This window comes from Thunnus thynnus, chromosome 8 (assembly GCF_963924715.1).
Source record: "Thunnus thynnus chromosome 8, fThuThy2.1, whole genome shotgun sequence".
NCBI classification, from domain to species: Eukaryota; Metazoa; Chordata; class Actinopteri; order Scombriformes; family Scombridae; genus Thunnus; species Thunnus thynnus.
The window spans coordinates 32,039,301-32,060,777 of record NC_089524.1 but is presented as its reverse complement, the minus strand read 5'-3'; the positions used below and the strand labels follow the sequence as shown (position 1 = coordinate 32,060,777).

General features: G+C 39.0%; 1 protein-coding gene and 1 long non-coding RNA gene across 5 annotated transcripts in view; one reads left to right on the top strand and one right to left on the bottom strand.

The window, feature by feature from the left end:
* LOC137188334 (uncharacterized) overlaps window positions 1-21,477 on the top strand; it is a 190,655-nt gene that overhangs the window by 12,105 nt on the left and 157,073 nt on the right. The window lies entirely within an intron of this gene.
* The window catches only part of LOC137188333 (spermatogenesis-associated protein 16-like), a 114,938-nt gene that overhangs the window by 88,176 nt on the left and 5,285 nt on the right, over window positions 1-21,477 (bottom strand). For all 4 annotated transcript variants that reach the window (XM_067597956.1, XM_067597955.1, XM_067597957.1 and 1 more), the window contains exon 4: window positions 720-809. In XM_067597956.1, coding sequence (XP_067454057.1) covers window positions 720-809 — 90 coding nt within the window. The remainder of the gene's footprint in view (window positions 1-719; window positions 810-21,477) is intronic.

Sequence of the window (21,477 nt, the reverse complement as noted above, 5' to 3'; positions counted from 1 at the left end):
TACCACTAGTTCACCTACAGAAACACACACTAACAATTGATTCATTTCTATTTGGGTAGACGGATCAGTCAGTTGCGGAAGTTGTTATTTCTATACAGCAGGATTAGATGATTGTACAGCTGGACATTTCAGCATTCCACATTTGTATATGAGACAGAATTACGGAAGAATAAATCATCTGGAATAAACTTTCGCCACTGTGAAAATAAGAATTCACTGCAAACTTTAGCAAGGCAGAGTTCTATGGTGAAGCACATAAAGTGCTTTTAATGAGAAGCAGTGCATGCAGGCAGAGTGAGGGGACTCTAAAGAAGGCTTTTTGTAAAGGCCCTGCAGGCTACCTAGTGAGGAGATCAAAGCAATATATTTTGGTCCAATTACCTTTCCCTACAGACTGGAGAAACACACCACGTGTCATGGATTATAGTTTTTGTCACATAAATGTGCAGCAGCAGCAGCAGCAGCACACAGCGTGGATAATAAGTGCTCATGGAATATTAGTGGAGAAGTTGGTGTGATTGTCAACTGAAACTATTCTAAAACTATGGACTATTCAGGTTACATGTCAAAAGTTATTTCTTTGTGTGTGCTCTTGCTGCAATGTGCATGTTACTTGTTAGGCAGGTGTATTTCCAAGCCTCTGACACTGGGAAATAAGTGATTACCATATACCATGGGTAGACAGAATACACACACACACACACACACACAGTTCTTACTTTGCTGCCTGGCAGGGTTTGCCCAGCATCCTGTAGACTGCAGCCTGCCGCAAATGGTTCTGGAAGTGTCTCGGGTTCAGCTGGATACTCCTGGTATACAACACATACACACACAATAAATACTTTGACAACTTTGCTATTCTTATAATCCTTTTGCGTACTTCGGTGAAACATTATTTACAGTATGATGAGGAGAAAAAGCTGTAATTTAAAATTCACAGTAAAGATGTTGCATTAGATCAAATATAATAACTCCAGAATAACCGCAAACTAAATTCTGTCACTGTGTCCTGAATCTATAACATGTACTAATTCTAGTACAGTATATACTACATACTACTCATCACAGCATACTGTTATTACAGTTATTGTACAAAAAATAAAGTCCACTACAAGGCAAAACCTATCATGACGAACGTCATATCATCTGTGACCTCAGACTACAGGCAGATTTGAAAATGAGAGAGCTGCCATATTGTCTTCTGGTGATTTTTAAACAGATGCTCCATTTTTTCTTCTTCTTTTGATGTGATTCCAGCAGGCTGTATGAGGCTTGTAATGCTGCCTTCTATATCTGTTCCAATAGGTACAATACAAACACACTACACATACTCAAAAACTGTTTAGAATTAGTTTGTAGTCTGGATTTAGGACAATGCCTTGAATCAGCCATAATTTTGGTATTTATACACAATTTCAGTTTTTTCTTATGATTTGATTTCATACTTTTATTTCTTAATGCCCCAAGACTTGCTCTCTTTACTTGGCCTAGTAGTTAGTAGTAGTAGTAGTTGCACTTTTTTCACTACTACTGCTAAAACCAGCTGTCTACATGCTGGCAGCTGCCCTTACTGTACATTCTGACTGTTTCCATTTTCTGGGGAAATCTTGTGTGCATTTTATGAAATGTTACATATTTTGAGACATATTTGAATCAGCCATAAAAAACGTACGTGCTTCTAATTCCTGGTTTTGCTATATAGACACAGTTTCAGATTGTTTTTTGTTTTTTTTTTTAATCCTGACTGACCATCTCTTTTAATAGGACATAATGCAGCAACATACTGTCAGCAATAGATTTGCTTTCATATTTCACTGTCTGCACAATCAGTGTATAAACAACACTAAGAGTTTCCAGCCACAGTAGCAGCTCTGTGAGGCTGGTAACATCTGCATGCTAACATGCCCACAATGGTGATACTAACATGCTGATGTTTTCACAGGTGTAATATTCACCATCTTAGTCAAGCATTAATAAACCAAAGTATTGGACAAAGCAAAATATTGACATGATGATGATGACGTAAAATGAAAAGTCAGAGGATCAACAAAGTGATTACAATTCATCCTGAGGGGAACATGAATGTCTGATCAAAATGTCATGGCAATCCATCCAATAGTTGTCAAGATATTTCATTCCTGACATACACTGATAGTATAGCCTGCAGCTTGCTTAATGGGATTTCAAAGAAAATGACATAAATCCTGATGTGTTATCTGCAACACTTTCCCTTTACTTCATAAGTAGCCTTGCTCACTAAACGTTGATGGTGTGTGGGTCTAACTAATCTGTAAACCCATGCTCCTTGAATATAGGCACACTCTTAACTTTGCTACATGTAGATCTGCTGCACCTGGCTGCCAATTTTGGTTTGGGAGTTTTGTGGCCATATACAACATATCCATTCATAAAATCATTGTTTGTTAGTGCATGACAAAACAACTCAGTTTAAACAATCTATCTGAAGTTGGTTATTTTAATGTTAATTTTAAAAATGTGTTCATACAGAGAGCATCATTAACACTGATGTGACTGCAGTTCGTGTTGATCTTGTATCAAACTGTGGCGCCACCTGAAAATTCGGGTGTAATCGTGTCTCTCCACTGACTCTAAAATTCACCTCACTTTCTGTCTAAAAAACACATTGTGACCTTTCTGTTTTTTTGGCACCTCACAAATAGCTGATAGATCTATTTTTACTTCATCACATGTGACGTACAACATTTTGCAGCGTCTTCTCCAGGAAACTCTACAAAGCTAGTGTAATACTTAACGTTTTTAAGAATATCATATGTCATAAACAACTCTTAACTTTCACACAGCCTACTTTATTTTTTTTTTAATCAAAATACAATGTGTTGCACAGTATTGATAAAGTTAACATATATTTACCAGCTATTATGTGAGGTGCCAAAACACACACACACACAACTGAGCGATATTTCAGTGTTTTGCAGAAGGCTCTTAAAATAACCGTTTTCCAAAGACGACAAACTTCCGGCTGCTGCACAACGCCAGCTTTTGACAGAATAAGCAGGAGATGAGAGGAGGAAGAGAGGAATGCATCCTTCCAAAAAAGCAGCAGCAACAACAACAACAACAACGAAAGCGTGGTGACATGCACAACAACCCGCACACATCAGACAGAACCAACAGATGAAACCAGCTGCGTAGAAAAGAAACAACCAAGAACAAGGCAGCCACAATGAAACGTTGTCATCCCTAACAACCACACCTCAAACATGGGCAGTGCTCTGCTGCCGAGGCCAATATCTTTCTTTCTACTGTGTTTCTCCACCTCTCTGCTGCTATAAGAATGCTAAAAAGGTGAGAGATCATAGCTATAATAGTTATAGTGTAAATGTTGAATGCTCTGAATGACATCACTCAGGTTTATGGAACACAATACATGAGTATATCTAACATAGTCATTTTCCACACCATCTGTCCAATCTGATTGAATTCTGTAATCTGGTGAAAACATAAATAGACTAGATTAGAACTGAAGCGCAATATTGAAATGTAGCTCAATCCTAAATCAGTATGTAACCTTGTATTTAGTTTCAGTGTATCATTTAGTAACATAGAGTGCTGTTGTAACTACCAAACAGTGACTTTATTGAGTATATTTTGCTCTTTTATCAGTATGTATAATAGTACAGGGATGGTACGTCTGTCAGTCTTAGTAAGATGTTCACCAGATAACAGGGGGGGAGTGGGTGGAATATTCATAACACGCCCACATCAGGATCACACAATAACCACCCAGGTGGTGTGTGTCAGTGCAAATGAGAAAACACACTGTCACAGTGTTATCAGCTGTTATCCCAGCTTACCCCTCAGAAACTACAGGTCAATGTTTTAATCTGTCTTTCTGGTTTCCATACCTTGTCTGTGGCTCTTAACTCCAAGCCCACTGAAAATGTCTTCAAGGATGGCTCATAAATACACGTTTTCATTTTTCTTAAAAGTCTCAGTAATTTCCTAAAATAGCCGGACACTGTAACTTTTAGAAAACGTTGCAGGAGGAAATAGTGTATACAGTGCAACAGTGTGGCTCATTCATGTGTTTTTAATAATTTTTTTGACAACAATGGAGTTCTGTGACATAGAGGAATAAGATATATCAGGCTTTAGACACACACACACACACAGCTTTAATTCTCAGTTGCACTAAACTCAAGGACCCTTCTTTGAATGATCTAGCTCAAGGTTTCCAGCAGCTGTATGGTCAACCACAGTGAACTGAATGGGGTTTTTGGCTCTTGGTTTTTCTTTGCATTTGTGGAGACTGTTCACTCTCCCATAGTAAGGACGGGACATTTCATTCTTATCAGCTAAGTCACCAACTGTTGCATCCTGTCTGGCAAGTGGACGTCTAGATAGTTTTTTGACTGACCAGTTACATTATTTATGAGCAGTTACATTATTTAGTTTCATAGTTCAGCCTCTAGAAGTTACATCAAAGCCATCATGTGGAACACAAGCAACTTGTCATTTCCTGTAAAGAAAAAAACTCCAGTAAAAACAGAGACGTGAGCAAAAAGCCGAGAGACTGCAGGGTCTCTGGAGAATTCTGAGTTTAGTCAGAGGCACACACACACGGTCAGTGAGTCTGTTGCTAGCTAGCTTACAGCTAACCTACAGTTGGTACTTGGGCTACTTGGAGCTTATAAACACTTATGAAATGGTCCACTTGTCAAATTTTGCTTCATTTCTGAGCAAACCTCAATACAACAAGTCCTCAATTAAACAACCAAATATATCCTTTGACCATGTGACTCCAGAATGACTCATATGAGTGTTTTCTATTCTGGTGCTCCTATTGGCAGAAATGAGAAGGACGACATCATTTGTCTGTGCTTTCCAAAGCCATTACAAATCACTATTAAAAAATAATGGTGTTTTATGATGTGACAACACTGTAGTTAAAGTCTGGTTATGTTTAGGAATAAAAAACATTTGGTTAGTAGGGGTGTGCAAAAAAATCGATTCACATAAGAATCAGGATTCTATCTCTGCCGATTGAGAATTGATTCAGAAATTCCCAGAAGCGAATCACATTAAGTCTCGCCACAACGCTGTTTTCCATTTTTTCCTGACATGAGTTAGCTGCTAAATCCTATAGATAGTGCAATGACGCCGCACGTGTTTTCGCCCGGACCCAACTCTGGGGGCAAGAAGGAAGTGAAGTGTGTGTCATGGAGAGACTGCGAGCAATGGAGCACCTGACAGAAATATTTTGGATTTTCTTATCTCGTAGGGCAGAAGGAGCTTGACAAGACTAATGCCATTATCAGGCATTGCAGCTCACCTCTGCAGGTTTGTGCCATTGTGGGCTTATGTATTTGTAACCGCTGTGAAACAATCAGAAAATAACGTTTTATTGATCTGATTCACCAGCTTCCTCATTAATGTTACCAGCGCTCCCTCTCCTCATTCACTCTCTAGCTCACTCGATCACTGCTTCTCTCTCTCTCTCTCGTTTTTTTTTAGTTGAGAAGCTGTCAGCAAAGCATAACTTTACTTTTAACGTTATCAAACAAAGAGAAATGTCCTCCCCTCTTCCTAGTAATGTTTTTGTCATATGGCAGGTTGTACAGCGTTACAGGTTGCGTTTCTCCAAAAGTTGGGTACTGGTTCAACTTTTTCACTGCGGCCCCTGCAGCCCTCCTCCCCCACAGCCTAAACGCACAACCCGTCAGCCTGCCAGCTGGTTACCTGAGGACGGGAATGAGAAAGAATTTTATCTCAGTGAAAAACATAGTCTCCTTGAAGTTTATGACAAACTGCCAAAAACGAGCCAACAAGATGCAGCAGCGTTTAAACAGCTGTTCTGTATTTTGAAATCAAGAAAAAGAAAGAAAATTGGTCAAAATAATAATCGGCTTATAGTGATCAATTTGACCAATTTGATCAATTTTCTTGTTTGCACTTTTCAGCTAAATGTAGCAGGCAGTTATTGTTTATTTGATTTTATCATTTGAAGTATGACTTTAAGTTATTATTTGAAGTTTTACACTCAGCAGTTTATCTTTGTAATCATTTTTATTTTTGTATTAGGTATTCATTTGACCCTTTGTCTCAGGGCTGCTTTGGTTTCCTATTGACTGAGCAAACTAAAAGAACATAAATCTTACTCAGATTGACTTTGAGTAGCAAATGTTTACATTTGATTCAGTCTGATCTTTTTTGAGACCTATAAAAGTGTCTACTGCAGTCAAATGGAGAGAGTGACTCAAAACATCAATCTAGAATCAAATCTATGAATGTATTGAGAATTGATTTTGAATTGCAAATTGATTGTGAATTGAATCGTGATCCCAAGAATCGGAATCAAATCAAATTGTGAGATTTCCTGAATCATGCACTCCTTAGGTTTAAGGAAAGATCATGTTTTGGGTTAAATTATCACTTTGTTAAGGTTAGAGAAACATTTGGTGTGGGTTAAAGTTACTACTTATTTAAGCAAGGTGACCTTCATCGTCATGGCTACAATAATAACTATATATATATATATGTATATATATTGTCATCTGAGCTGCACCACTGTACTGAGATGTGTCCAGAGGTTCTTCACAATGGGTTAACATGAGAGTGTTGCTAGTGATGCTATTTCATCTCAGCTGGAATAAATGGCATTAAATTTGGCGCTATGACACCCAAGAAAATGGCTTCCTTCACTGAACCAGTGAATACTAGCTGTTGGATTGTTAGAATATTTCGACCATGTTGTAAAGCTGCTGTGGCAATCAATAGTGACAATATGGCTCTATCACAGCAACAGAGGTAACACTCATGTTAACCCTGTCTCCCTCCATTGTCTGTCTTTATAGAAGGCTGGTTGGAGAGCTAAGGGAGATGTAGCTCAACTGGAGCCATAATACACGCAGAATAAAACTCTGTGTTCACACAACATCTTTAGCACCCGTATCATTAATCCATCACATTTACCAGTAAACCATCATCAGTAGTGACATCTCAATCATCGTTATTAAACGTCAAAAAAGTAATTAGTGGTTAAGTTTATGGTACCATTATCAAAACACTGTGCTTCACAATACAAGATAGATTAAAAATACACACAGGAAATCAAAATAATGCTTCATAGGTGAATGAAAACAATCATAACACAAATTAATCAAAATTAGATTGAAATGCACCTGTTATTGTGGTTTCAAATCACTGAGTTGGTTGCAAAAAAATGGAAAATCAGGCTACCTGAACAATACTTCATTTTTTAGGTTCCATCTCTCATCCCTTGTCCCTCTTTATCTTATCATATAAGCTGTAGCTTACTGTAGAGAAACATGTTTATTTGAAGGAAATGGCATATGCATGGTATTTGTACTTTTACATATCTGACCTGTCCTCACAGGAAAAATATTCTTTATGTGGTTTATGTTAAGTGACAGCGCCTTCCAGCAGTCATAGTAATTATGACAGGAGAGGTTTGTTTGCCTGCTAGATTCAGTTCTCTGTGAGGTAAAACCACAACACCATTTAAATAACTTTCTAACACACACAACCCCTTGTGAGCAGCTTCAGTTCAAAGACTGATTTGCCTTGCTTTGTTTAAATAATTTTATAGTCTGGAAGAAGTTAAATTATCCAATATTGTAATCCAGAGGAAGAAAAGAAGTAAAGACAGAACTTTATCTATTAAAAATGCATTTTTTTCTGTTTGCCCTCCTCTTCCTGTGACCCTTCACATCATATTTATCTTGCGACTCTGCCATCTTTTAGATATCTGAACGCAAGCAGTTTATTTATTTCTATGAGTTCTAGTCCAACATGAACTTGCTAACACTTGGAACTTGGAGTGAATGGGCACAATGCCAATCAGCCAAGCTGTTGTATAAAGTAGTGTTAGCATATGCTGTTCCTTACAGTTAAATCATTAAAGGGAATCTGAGAAGGGCAGTTTGAATGGACCACATGCTAATGCATTTTTTTTCTGTTATGATGTATAATCAGTTTAGGTTTTCCAGCAGAGGAACTGTTGGATAATGAGGCAGCATTGAGACAGCCTCAGCTTCGGTCCAGGCAGCGGTGGCAGTGTTCTCCAGCGTTGTCGTGATTGTGTGAGATGTGTTTTCTGCGGGTCAAACCGGGACCTCAGCAGAAGTTTGCTCAGAGCCCCAGGGAGGCCAAGCTCGCCACTGCTAGGAACTGACTGAACACGGTCTCTCTCCCCGTCTGCTCACAGCTAACAAGGCAGAGATGAAATAATGCCAACTTGTCGGAGAGGGAATAGATTGAGGGTGAGGGTAAAGGGAGGCTGATGTATTTGCAAATTTGACCGTCAGTATGAACACGACCGGAGCTTGTTTTGAAATCCATCCACTCAAAAACACCCCAACACACAAGTCTGATACTTCCTCCTTCGCTTTCGATTGGTGCTAGAGGGCGGAGGAGGGAGAAGAAACAGCTTTCAATATCATTTGGATAAAAAATATTTCCTAAGGGGCAGATTCAGTTGCTATTGGATTCCAGCGGAGAAGCGAATACATGGAGCATTATGGAAATGTGAGCCGGCAATAATAGTGTTCCTTCATCAAAAAGGCTCTGAGCTATCGTAGTAAACACACAACAAAAGCTCCACTCTGTCTATCAACTGAATACTAACTGGCTGTGCGCATGACATCCCTTCTGAGGAGGTTGAAATGCTCTGCTCATGGGCACGGTGGCAGCTGACAAGAAGTGGCAACTGACTTGCAGCTCACAGTTAAGCTCTTTATTTTCACTTTTCAAGCTACAGCACAAGCAGGAACTGTTTGCCTGCTACTCGTTCATCTATTTAGTCATTTAGGTGTGAGGACTGGTTGTCTACTCCTGCTTTCATTCACCGTATCATCATCTATGTGACTATTGACCTGTGTAGTGCCACTGTTGGTTTCACTGCCCACACTAGTATACATACTAGTGATTCTTCTTTTATTTACTACATGAAGAATTTATGACAGGAATTATTATTATGACAGTTGGAGAAATGTGGTCTGCTTATTGTAGGATCAAACTGCATCAAATAATCAAAGTAAATTATATTACAATATTGTTTTCTATACACAATATATATAATAATATACAAAGACACAATCTTGTGTTTGTTATGATTACTGTAACGTCTTCATTGTTGCATTCTAATTTGTCAGTGTAGTGATTTTGGTTACAATACTGGCTGCAGCACTGCTTTGGCCCAGATAGTAGCATAGGACTTTATGGGTGTGTAGTTCTGTGTCTCTATGTACATGTAAATATGACAAATGCATTTATACTCATGTGTGCATATTGGTCATTTATCAACAAATGTCCCCAACAATGTTAAAACCAAACCTATGCTTTTATCCTTGATATTCGTCATGCAGAGTTTTAGGCTTATCTGGGATTTACTCAGAAACATTGGTTTACAATTTGGACTTATTTCTATATACAATAGACTGCATATAATAATTCTTCTCTACATAAATAATAAGGATACATAAGCATTTGCTTTTATCTGGAGATTAACTCTCTTAATGTCTCTTGTGTATTGGAAATATAAGCATTGGATCAGAGTACTTGGACGATATTTGAAGTAGATTTAGTTTCCCCATGAGACATGAACAGTTTCATATGTGAATAATAATATTTTCTTGGAACAGGACATTAGCAACCTAGCTACAAATATACCTTCATATTTTACACTGCAAGAAAATTATATGAACAGGGCAGCGCTTACCCAAAGTGTTTTTTCAGTGTATTATTTGACATGTTTTGGAGTATTATATCATGTTAAATGGATAAAACATGAGATTTAATAGAAGTTTTTAAGAAGTGAGAATAGCCCGCCTGCTTTGAATAAATACACTTTATGTCAGCCAAAAAGGCAGGCAGACTATTTAGCAAATAGCACAGTGGGTGTTTGCCAGCTTTACTCTACAGTGGTGGTGGTTTGTCATCTCATACTTAACTTAAGAGCTGCTTCTGAAAACCTTAATGGCTGCACTTCGCTGTATTGTCTTCTGTCTATTTCTGTAACTCTCTCAGCTTTCCTTTTCCAAGAGGAAAACAAACACACATGACCGCCTGACTGTCCACTTACGACTGCAACACACACACACACATATATATATATATTTTTTGAATTTTTCAAACACTCTTAATCTTCTTCTTAATAAACACATGCTGAGAAAATACCTCTCCAAACATCCTGAAGATCTTTTCTAACAGATGAAACGAGGAACATAGTCTGCAGCAGTCCAGGAAACAGTGGAAAACAGTTTCTCTCTGAGTGCAAAAAGGGCAATTATCATTAACATTTGGATTTATAGTGGAAACAAAAGTATTGACAGACACAATCCTGTGTAAAACTCTCCGCTGTAAGTCGCCATTTGTACGGTAATCTTCACAGAGGCTTCACCTCATCACTCAGAGCTAAATGAGCTCTCCACAGAGCGTCAGTCCCACCACTCACTTTACTCTTGTTCAACACTTTGACCATCATTCTCTACATTGTTTTTTTCTGCCAAGATATTGAACCTATTTTCAAATGACTCACTGAACTCTAACAGACACCCAGTACGCTTTTAAAATCAGGCACAATTTTCAGAACAGGAATGGGATCATCACCATCAGGGTGAACGTATCCATCACAGTATGCAACTAACAGGAATTGTTCTCATGATGTTTCAGCTGATGTTTCCAGTTACTGAGCATGTGACTGATGAATCTGACAGATCTGACTCCCAAGTGAGAAATCAGAGCTGCTGCGTTATCCGGGTACAGTCCAGACATTTTAACCACATGTCCCAGATGTCATGATCCGTGCCGAGCAGAGCTGTTTCAGCACAGAGGATTCTGTTGCACGTGTGGTATTAAAATGAGTCCCATACACCACTGGCTCCTTTAACAGCCAAAACAGTGAGTCACACCTCTACAGAATCTGTGGAACATCCCCCACACTGTGAGCAAACCATGATAAAACCTTGGAAGATCATCCTGGTTGTGATTTCTCAAAATCCATGAAAGACAAAGACACAGCCAGTCCCAAACCACCACACTGACCCAGTATGGTTTCAGCTATGGGTCTCCGGACCAGGTCTGTAGGACTAGTGAGAAATATCTGGATAAACTGCTGGCCAGAGTCAATGACCTCCTTCCTCTTTGGGCGAGAACAACACACTCTGTGGGATCCAGTGGAAGTGATCCCCGAAAAAGTTCACAATCACTGTTTGCACTTTGGCCAGCAGATTTGTTACATGACAAATGATGACATAACACAGATGATACCAAGTTGTTTATTATTAAAATAAAACCTTTAAAATACAGTTTGGGTAAAATCCATTTCCATTTTTTAATCTTCCTTCAACTTTTTCCAACATGTATTCCCAGTTTTTACAAATTAAAGATTCATTCCCAAGATACAGACCAAGATATTTAATCCCTGCTTTATTCCATGCTAGCCCACCGGGTAAAATTAGTTTCCTACTTAACCCATTGCCAACCATTAATGCTTCACTTTTTCCCCAGTTAACTCTTGCAGATGAGATCAAGCCAAAATTATTAACATTTTTAACTAAAACATCAATATTATGCTGCTTATTTACAAGAACAATGACATCATCAGCATAGGCAGACAATTTGAAGACATTTTTACAACCAGGGAGATGAATACCAGAGAGATCTGTCCTCAACCTGTGCAGGAGAGGCTCTATAGCCAGAGAGTATAACATGCCAGACAGGGAGCAGCCCTTTCTGATTCCCCTCTCAATTTTAAAAGGAGCACTCAAATACTGCTAATCTTTAGTACACTCTCAATGTCAATTTACAAGACCTGGATCTTGGCTATGAGACCAGAGTTGAACCCAAAAGCTTCTAATGTTTGCCATGGTCAAAAGCCCTTTCTTGATCTATAGAAATCAGACTAGCTCACAGCCCAGTGAACTGAAGAGGTCCAAAATGTTCTGAATCAGAATGATGTTGTCAGATATCAGCCTGCTGGGTACACAGTAGGTCTGGTCAGTGAATGACCTGCTCCATCACTTTCCTCAGTCTAGTGGCCAACACCTTGGACAGAGGTTTATAGTCTGTACAAAGCAGAGCCCTGGCCTCCAGTTCTTAATTTCCTGAAAATCCGCCCTTTTTGGGGAGAAGGGTGAGAACCAGCCTCCTGCAGCTCAGAGGCAGCTGCCCCTTACTCAGTCTCTGACAACACTTAAGAGGTCTTCACCAATCACAGGCCAGAAAGTCTTATAAAAGTCTTCAGGTAGTCCATCTATCCCTGGGGCCTTGCCGCTCTCCAGACTCTGCAATGCTGCATGCAGCTCCTGAGCAGAGATCTGCACCTGCAGCTCTGCACAAGCCTCCACAGTAACCTTTGGTAGGCCCTCATGAAAAGACTGCATCACCTCTGGCTTCTCCTGAAACTCTCTTTTAAAAAGCTTCTCGTAGAAGGCGACACTGACAAATCTCACAGCAGACTCCTGCAGCAGCTGCCTGGTGTCAGACCGCAGGGAATGCATGAGCCTCTTCTGCCTATTTTTACGTTCCAGACAGAAGAAGAAGTGAGAAGGAGTGTCCACTTTAGAAACATGTTGAAATTGAGATTGGGCCAGAGCACCTTGAGAAGAAAAACTCAACAGCCTCTTTAATATGTTCTCTTTTTCCTGTGGAGTACAGCTCCAATATTTCTCTCTCCAGAGCTGTCATAGACCTGGCCATGTCTGTTGTTGCAGCGAACTGTACTCAGACCTTGTTTTTCTGTACTTGTTGCAAAAGAATTCAAAAGCATTCGTAAAAGCATTATCAGACAGAAGAGCCACATTAAAATGCCAGTAAGCACTGTTACATTTCACATTTTTTTTTATAAAAATTGAACACTGTACAAGAGAATGATTTGATATAACAACTGGAATTATGGAACAACCTTTGAGTACATTAACCTGCTGTTTGAAACAATAAAACCTATCAAGTCTTGCCACAGACATAGAATTATCTTTGCTGTAAATCTACGTGTGCTGTCATTTGTTCTGATAAAAATATGTCACACGACTCATACGTCTCAACTGACTTTATAAGACGACTCCTAGAAGCTGCACGTGGTTCCTGATGGTTTCTGTCTAAAACAAACATTTCTGTACAGTTGAAGTCACCATCTAGAAACAGATATTCCTCACTGCTGCCATTATTAATATCACTGTTCAACACATCCAAGAAAAATAATCTCTCTGTGCCTACAGTTGGAGCATAGACATTTACAAACACCATTTTTACTTTTTCAAATTCAGCTCTTATTTTCAACAACCGACAGGAAAACAGGTAAAAAAAATCCCTGGAAAATAAAACTCCACCACTGTTACTGCTCTTATGGCTTAAGAAAACCTCCCCACTCCATCCCTCTTCCATTCAGTTCAGTTATCAGCAATACTGTGGGTTTCCTGAAGAAAAGAACCTCTTTTTTTGCATTAATCAAACTATAAAGGGAAGCTCTTTTTACATCATCTCTTGCATCATTTATTGTTTTAAGAACCCAGCCTTATGTCACACATATTTGGGATAAAGTTGCCTGAAACACTTCATTGTCTCTGAAGTGACATGAACAACATAATCAAAGTTCTCAACTTTGAACCAGAAAGCCAAATTAAGCTCCTTGTCATTTTTTTTTTCTGAATCATGTGAACTTGTCATCTAGGAGACATGACGTGTCAAAAGAGGAGATTTGCAGCGGAGGGGGACACCAATTGTGTGTACCTGGCCACTTTTTCCAACATCGAATTTCTTATAAACGGGGGCAGATTAGAAATAATGATTTTCTTTGCAGGAATAACTAGTGATAATACAGGGGTGAAAGTACCCTGAATCACAACTCCTCTTTCAAGCACTCGATTCATTTTTTTCAATGCTGTCAAGAAAGATCACGACAGAGCTGTTCATCCCTCAGGCAGATTTAACACTTCCATATCCCGCAACTTTACCCACTGCTAGACCACACTCCTCCACTGAACAGCTGACCGCCGGCAAAAGTTTTATCACATGCTGGTGAGTCAGTTTGTCTAAATCAAAGTCACCACCTGCAGCCATGATGAGTGGCTCCACCGGTGGCCTCTGCCACTGGAAAAAACAACAAAACTACTCTATCAAAACACTTATATTCAGAACAATAAAGCATAAACACATCAACACAGAGAAAAAGACAAAAAAACAAGCAAAAAGAGTTAGAAAACTCAAACTCACACACTCCAAACGCTCACTCCCAGCATGCACTCTCAGAGAGAGAGAGGGGCTAAATTTCTTTGAATCATTTGCTCTACTTAAGGCTGACATAGAAGGCAAGAGCCACAGGAAGTTAAAATGAGTGAATGGGAGTGATGAGGAGGATGAGAAAGTTAGTAGAGGAAGATGAAGGAGGATGAAGAGGGCAGGACAACACAAAAGAGAAGAAGAGGAAAGGAGACTAAAAGAAGAGAGGATAACAGATGAAGATGAGGAACAGATAGAGAAGAAGACGGTAGAGAGAAGGAAAAAAAACAAAAGGAAAGAATATGAGGATGCAGAGGTCAATTGAGGGTCGATGAAGAGCAGGGAGAGATGCAGGAACAGAAGAAGAAGAGTTAACAGGAGGGAGAGCTGAGGATATAGAGAGAAATGAGTGCGCTGCTGCTAATTGAGTGCTCTATCTGCAAGACAAGGTCAAGAAAACAATCTGAACTAACCAGCCACAACAGACACTTCCACCGTCTTTTTGTAGTTAGACCCTGCTTCATGCTCACAGTGGGAGCTGCCCAGTACAACCACAGAGCTGCACTAGTGCACTCTGGGTTCAGTGCCTTTCTGAAGGCACTTCAACAGCGGCTGCTCAGGGAATGGAGAGTTGCTAATTGATTTTCCTCATTGCAAAGTTCCCATTAAGTTCAGGAGATATGACACTTTTCAATCCCAGTTTTCTGACATCGTGTTTTTATGAACTGTACACAGACTAGGGACAGGCAGAAGGCCCAGTATTTGTATTTGTATCTGTATTTGTTGAGGCAGCAAAATTATTTGTATTTAAATAAAAGTTACGCTTTTAATTTTAGAAAATTAAAGTGTTACAATAAGTGTTCATGAATAAACTACCTTACGAACGAGGTCCCCCTAGACGATTGTGCTGACTACTGAGCTAAAACTTTACTCATCACCTCATCACAGACCGACCTCAGATTTATTTATACACCCATAACACATAGACAGCACACTATGTAACATGTAGGGAAGAACTTCAAAGGTGATTCTTGCTTTGCACTTTTCATTTATTGCCTATTTTTTACATCTTAACTTTGTGGAAAGGAGGTGGTATTTGACATGGTGTTTTTTTTCTTCCTGTAAACAAATAATTTTAAAAATATTTGTATGAAACAAATATTTGTAAAAAAAAAAACAAAAAAAAAACACTATTTGTGCTTTGCCGAATAACGTATTTGTATTCAGGCACACCCCTAACACAGACAGGTGACAAATTTAAGGCAATATCTGAATATATGGATGGAGAAACAGAACAAAAGCAGGATGTGAGGGCTCACTGAATGGTTTGATGAGTATAAAAATGAATCATATCCGATTCATATGTTATGGCCTTCACAGTGACCACATCTCAACTCAACTGACAGACTCCAAAGTCTGCCTCTTTTATTAAATGCACCAATCACAGCTAAGCACAAATCTCTCTGTTTTGGCTGCCTTGAGCCTACAGTTATATTAAACTGTATGCTGTGACAAACTATAAAGACACTTTGAGGACGGTCAAAAGATGTGTCTGCTGATCAACTGGATGTTGTTTTTATTCCATTTCCTGGAACAAATCTAGTTCAGTTGTGCGGAAGAATTCACAGCTCAACATCAATACCATCACTACAATAATCACACTTGGGTCTGTTCAAAGTTACTATCAAAGTATATGTTGTCTGCATTCGCTAACATTCACTATAGTTAATATCCTGCCTGCAGTTAGCAATGTTTAAGTGTCAGTATTGGAGCTGGGAAGTTTGAGTGTTGTGTTGCCTCTGTACACCTGGGTACCAAACTTTTGACTTTTTCAGGTTTCTGAGTATGAAGGCAAGTCCAAAAGAGTGCAGCACATACTAATATGTGTTGCTAGATTGTTTTGACCTCATTTTCTTTATCTTACTTACTCTTTCTGAGCCAGACAGGTGTTACAGTTTCTCTTTTTCTTCCCACTCGTTTTCTGATTTTTACTTTTGTTTTGCATCATTTACATCAACACCACTGTAATAAACGTTACTCCAATGCAAAATTCATACCCCAAACAATGCACAAATATCAAAATCATTCATGCTGTTCCCGAATATTCAAATTCAGAGCATTCCAATTATGTTTTCTTCTAAGCCAAGTATGGCCAAGCCCTGTTGCGTACATGCAAAGCTCTGCAGAGTGAAGTGATGTTGAGCATCTGGAGCAGCTGCTTCTGAGCTTAACCCCACACAAACTCAACCAGTTGGCATCAGAGCCACAGAGTTGTCTCATCCATCAAGAAAAACTTGAAATTCACTTGAAAGATGGCTTCACCAGACAATGGATGGAAGTAAATCTCACGACAAACTGCTTTGTTGTCTGTTCTTTAACAGAGGAATCCAACCAGCAGAGCTTCTACAAATACATCCTGTGTATAATGTGCTGTAACAGATATAACACATACAGCATGTGGAGAGTAGCATTCATTACATTTATGGTCAGGTCAGACAGCATGTTTGGTAAAAAGACTAACTGATGAACATAGTGGAGCATTTAGCAGCTGAAAAATGTTGTAACATTAACACCCATGCCAATGTTTCCTTTTTCGGTTCAGGTTTTGTTTTCAATGACAAATTTAACTGTCGCTGTTCTGGCCCCATAGGTGCTGGGTAATGATAAAGAGTGGAGAAGGGTTTGGGTTTTTCAGTGTGTGTGAGTGTGTAAGTCGCCCTACAGTCTCAGAGTTCAATCCACTCAGTAAAGAGTCTGTTTTGTTTTCCCCACAACCCCAAACCAGTTCAGTTCAATCCAATTTCACAAACATAAAAGAAACACAACACAAAAGTCTTCAGCGGACATTATCAAAGCAACACAGTACATAAAATAAGCACAGCAGAAACATCAGATTGGTGGGACCACCATGTTAACTATATATATTCAAACGTTACAGTTACGGCTGACAACAGAACACAATGACAACAGAAATAAACAAGTTTTCCAATTTCACATATCTCCACAATTCAAATCAACTGCCAGTTATCTACCTGGAAGTGACTGTTGTTGTTACTGTGACGTTGTTAGTGTCACTTCCCCTCTCCCCCTACTGTACAATTCCCCTGTGGGAGAGGTGGGTGTAATTTCTTTTGGCCCATTCATTATCCTAATCCATCCCATTATTTCTCATATTTTTTCGTCTGTATTTTGGACTTCCTACCATGTTTGAATATTTGTCTTCAGCTGCTAATATATTGATTTCAACGAACTGGCACTTAAATTTTTATTTTATTTGTGTAGGAGCTGGAGCAGGCAGGTGTTAGGTATGTCTTATTGTATATGTGGTTTTATCCCATGGTTCCTACCATTATATTAGCCTCTTTCACACATGCAGTTCAAGCTGAATTTCACAGGTAATCTTCTGTGTCAGGGTGACTTGTGAGCAGCACACAGAGTTGTTATTCTACAAAAAAAATCTATTCTGTAGATATGTTGAATCTTCCTCCGTCAAACCCAAGTGAAACCCAGGTGGAATCTGCCTTTGATTATCACAAGCAAAAGATTCACGGGTCAAGCAGACGAGAAGTAGGTGAGAGTTTTCCAAATGTGCTTTCATGTAGAGCAAGTGAACCAATCACAAGAGACACCAAACTAGTCTGTTTGACTCTGCAGCTCTTACTGTGTGTGTGAATTCTCATTTTCTCAAATATCTGGATAGAAAACTGCTGGTTAGCTTCAGGCCAGCTGAGTGAATGTGAATATTAATGATTGAAGGAAGAAGGTAAACAGGTCATTCTCTGCTATTTTTCATTTGCTATTTTTAACAATAAATTATGTACTGTATTGCATTAAACACAACATCTCACCCTGTACCAATTCTGGACTGCCTTTATGTGTGAAAGCTTTCTACATAGATATTAGCAGATAGTGCACTGACTAAATATTATAAACAGAATAAACCACTAGTTTTAGTTTCTAGTAGTTTTAGTCTAATCAGCCATAAAGCTTTAACTGTTCACTTGGCCAACACTTCATCTCATGCTGACTCTAAAACTAATGACCACATGCCTGCTAGCCTCAGCTGTATGCTAACCTTAGCATGCTTGCAACTGATGCCAAAAGACACTGTCCTCATTGATGGCTGCTTACGCTCGGAGAGACAGTCCACCAATCAGAATTAGTAAGAGGGATTAATAAGCTAGTGACCTAACTACATCATGAATGTATTAAAAGAGCTGGATACTACATCACCACTCAGTCTTGCTGAAAATTCATCCTTCTGGCAACTCCAAAAGAATCCCCTGAGGCCTAAAATGTATTTTCTTCATAGACATAAAAGACACCTACTGAAAGGAAACATCAAACATGGTCCAATTATTGTTTTATATTTGTAACACTAATGTTTAAGTGCGATGGGCCACACAACGCGGAAGCAAACCCATTAACAAGAAAACTTGTTTGGCTTAACTTTCATTCAAATGACAGTTCTTATAACAGGTTCATACACAACTGTACAGGTTGTTACAGAAATATCAACTCTTAAAGTGGCATATTTCTGTGATCAATGTGAAAAACTCTAAGTTAACTGCTCCTAGCAGAAGCTACTGCAACTTCTGGGTAGACTGAAAATAATGTGTAACAGATATTTTACTCACTCCTGATTGGTTAGGATCAAACAAAACCTCCACAAAAATAAGATAATGTACACAATATCAGGCAAAATGCATGAAGTGAAACGAAATGGCCATTCAGTCTGATTATCAACATGCATGCAGGGACAAATCCACTGTATATCCAATCTGCAAGAAGTTTGGCTATTGACTTACTGAACGGAGGATTCATAGTAGATCAGGAGTACACTGTGTCTACATGGGCAGCATAGTAAAAGCAGATCATCAGCAGTGCAGCAGCAGCAACTTCAGTCCTCCATCAGTGTCGACACAGTACTGCATGTAGGTCACCTGATTTTTGCCAGTGGTCAGATACCAATACTGAATCGAAATAGTTATGTGCATAAAATATAAGGAAAAAAAGTTCAACAGATGAAGTTTAAAGAAACCTGAAACTTTGGGTTGTTACACAGAAGTTAAAAAGAATAGAGGAGGGAAAGAGAACAAAGTGACCAGGAGTAGATCAAATAATAATATATGCCCATGCTGTTTATCCTACTGTGCTATTCCCCAAGGAAATCTAATATAATTACAGTAAATGTTCTTCTGTTGGCCTAATATTCAATTCAGAATATTGAAGACCACATTTACTTGGCATTTTTGGGGATCCTTGATTTGCAATTAGAGCAGTCCAGATTATTATGGCATGGATTCAAATGTAGCAGATTTGTAAGCTAACAAGACCACGTAAAACCAAGTATATGGCTGGACCGTGTATGGTCAATGTGTGAAACTGTGGCCAGGTTGTTACAGGGATAGTCAGTAGTGTCTATAATGTGAGTTCCTGGACATGTTCATCTGCAATTTTCTGTAGTGGTCCCAGTAATATTTGCTGGTAAAGTGTACTGAAGTAGCATCACATGACATGGTTAAGCTATGATTGAGTAAAAAAAGGTTATAAATGCAGTTGCAAGAACAGTATTTTCCAGTCATATCTTGGGATATTTGATTCGAAAGAGAATTCATTTTAATTTTAGTATTAATTATTCTAACTCCCCCTGCTCTTTCATCTGTTTCTATCTGTGGATGTGTCTCGTTTTTCACTCTACATTGAGTGTTTTATTTGTGGTGTTTTAACTGTGCGCTCTCCCTCAAACCTCTATGCGCCTTTTTCCTGCCTCTTTCTCAGTCGATGATCATGGAGGCTGTGTTTGAAATTGAATATGAAAGTTTTGACAGAATTGTGGGTGTAAATTCAGGAGGCACATCACCGCCCAGTTACAGTTAAATCAAGAGGCCTCAGAGCAGCCGTCCAACACTAAACTGATATAACAGCTACATGAGTTGCATGTTTTACCTGCAAGACTCGTGTTTTAATGCTGTTATTCATTGTTTGTGATGTGAAAACATCAAAAGGAATAAAAAGCTTGTGTCCTGGTATTAGTTCAGTTATAAAAAATCCAAACGCACTGCCGGCTGCTGACAGCGCTGTCAGCTGGACAGTCGATCACATTGGATGGTTGAGGAGGAGACAGTAGAGATGTTGGTACGCGTCTGTTTAAACAGGAGTTTAGCCAACTTCACTGTATTTAACACCAGAGCTGAGAGCGTCAGAGCTAGGAGCAGGAAACACAATCACTCTGTGTTGCACTGCTGTCCTCTGCTTCCATCATCTCGCGATAATTCATTTTGAAAGAGCAACAGCTAATGAGGAAACTCCAACTCACTCCAGTTGGCCGACCAATGGTGTAACTTCATCGCTCACTGAGGCACTCAATTACTCAAACGGCAAACGGGGTTATAGGCCTGGTCTGTGGCTGGTCCAGCCAAACATTCATTCTCTGAACTCTACTCCAGCATAGTATAACAAAAATAGGTTTCAAGATAAGTAATGCTGTAACTTAAAATACTTAAAAAACTTAAAAATAGTAACATCAGACCATTGTTTGCCTCTTTTTAGGTGACAGGAGTGGAAATGAGTTATGGTTTCAGAATGATGAAGACAGTTGGAGAAGAATTAGATACAAAATAGGATGTAGGCTCTAGAGGATGTTTTTTTCTGAGCAACTATCATATTTTTCCTAAACGATGTACAGATTTTGAGGTATTCTATTATCTAAAATGGCTTGAAAAATAGTGCACATAGCTGCTGTAAATGGGGAAAAAAATCTCAATCTCTCTGCAATCTCTCAATTGCTGCATTCAGTGTGTAAACTACAATTATTGTCCTATTTGCAACCTTGTATTGTCTGATGGTGTGAACTCCATAACCAGGGGAATCTTTCACATTACTACCATCCATCTCACATTACATGAAGTAAGTCCAGCTGCTGCAGTTTGGGAAACAGCATGGCTTTTCTTCTGGCATCATGCTCAGACCAAACTTTTCCATTTTTTTTGCCCAACTGTTGTTCAGGATTTAAGCAAAGGTAAGCTGCTGCCTCTTCATGTTTCATTCATCCAACAGTTTTGTTTTCCAGTGTGTAATGAGAATTATCTCCTCATGGGGCTGTGGCTGTAATCTCTAATTCTTGTTATTTTGTTATTTTCCTCTTACTGTAGCACCCCTTAGGACAATAAATGAAATTTCTATAAATAATAATAATAATAAATGTCCTACATTTTGTCTAATTAGAATTCAGTTAAGTTAATGGAAGAATCAACA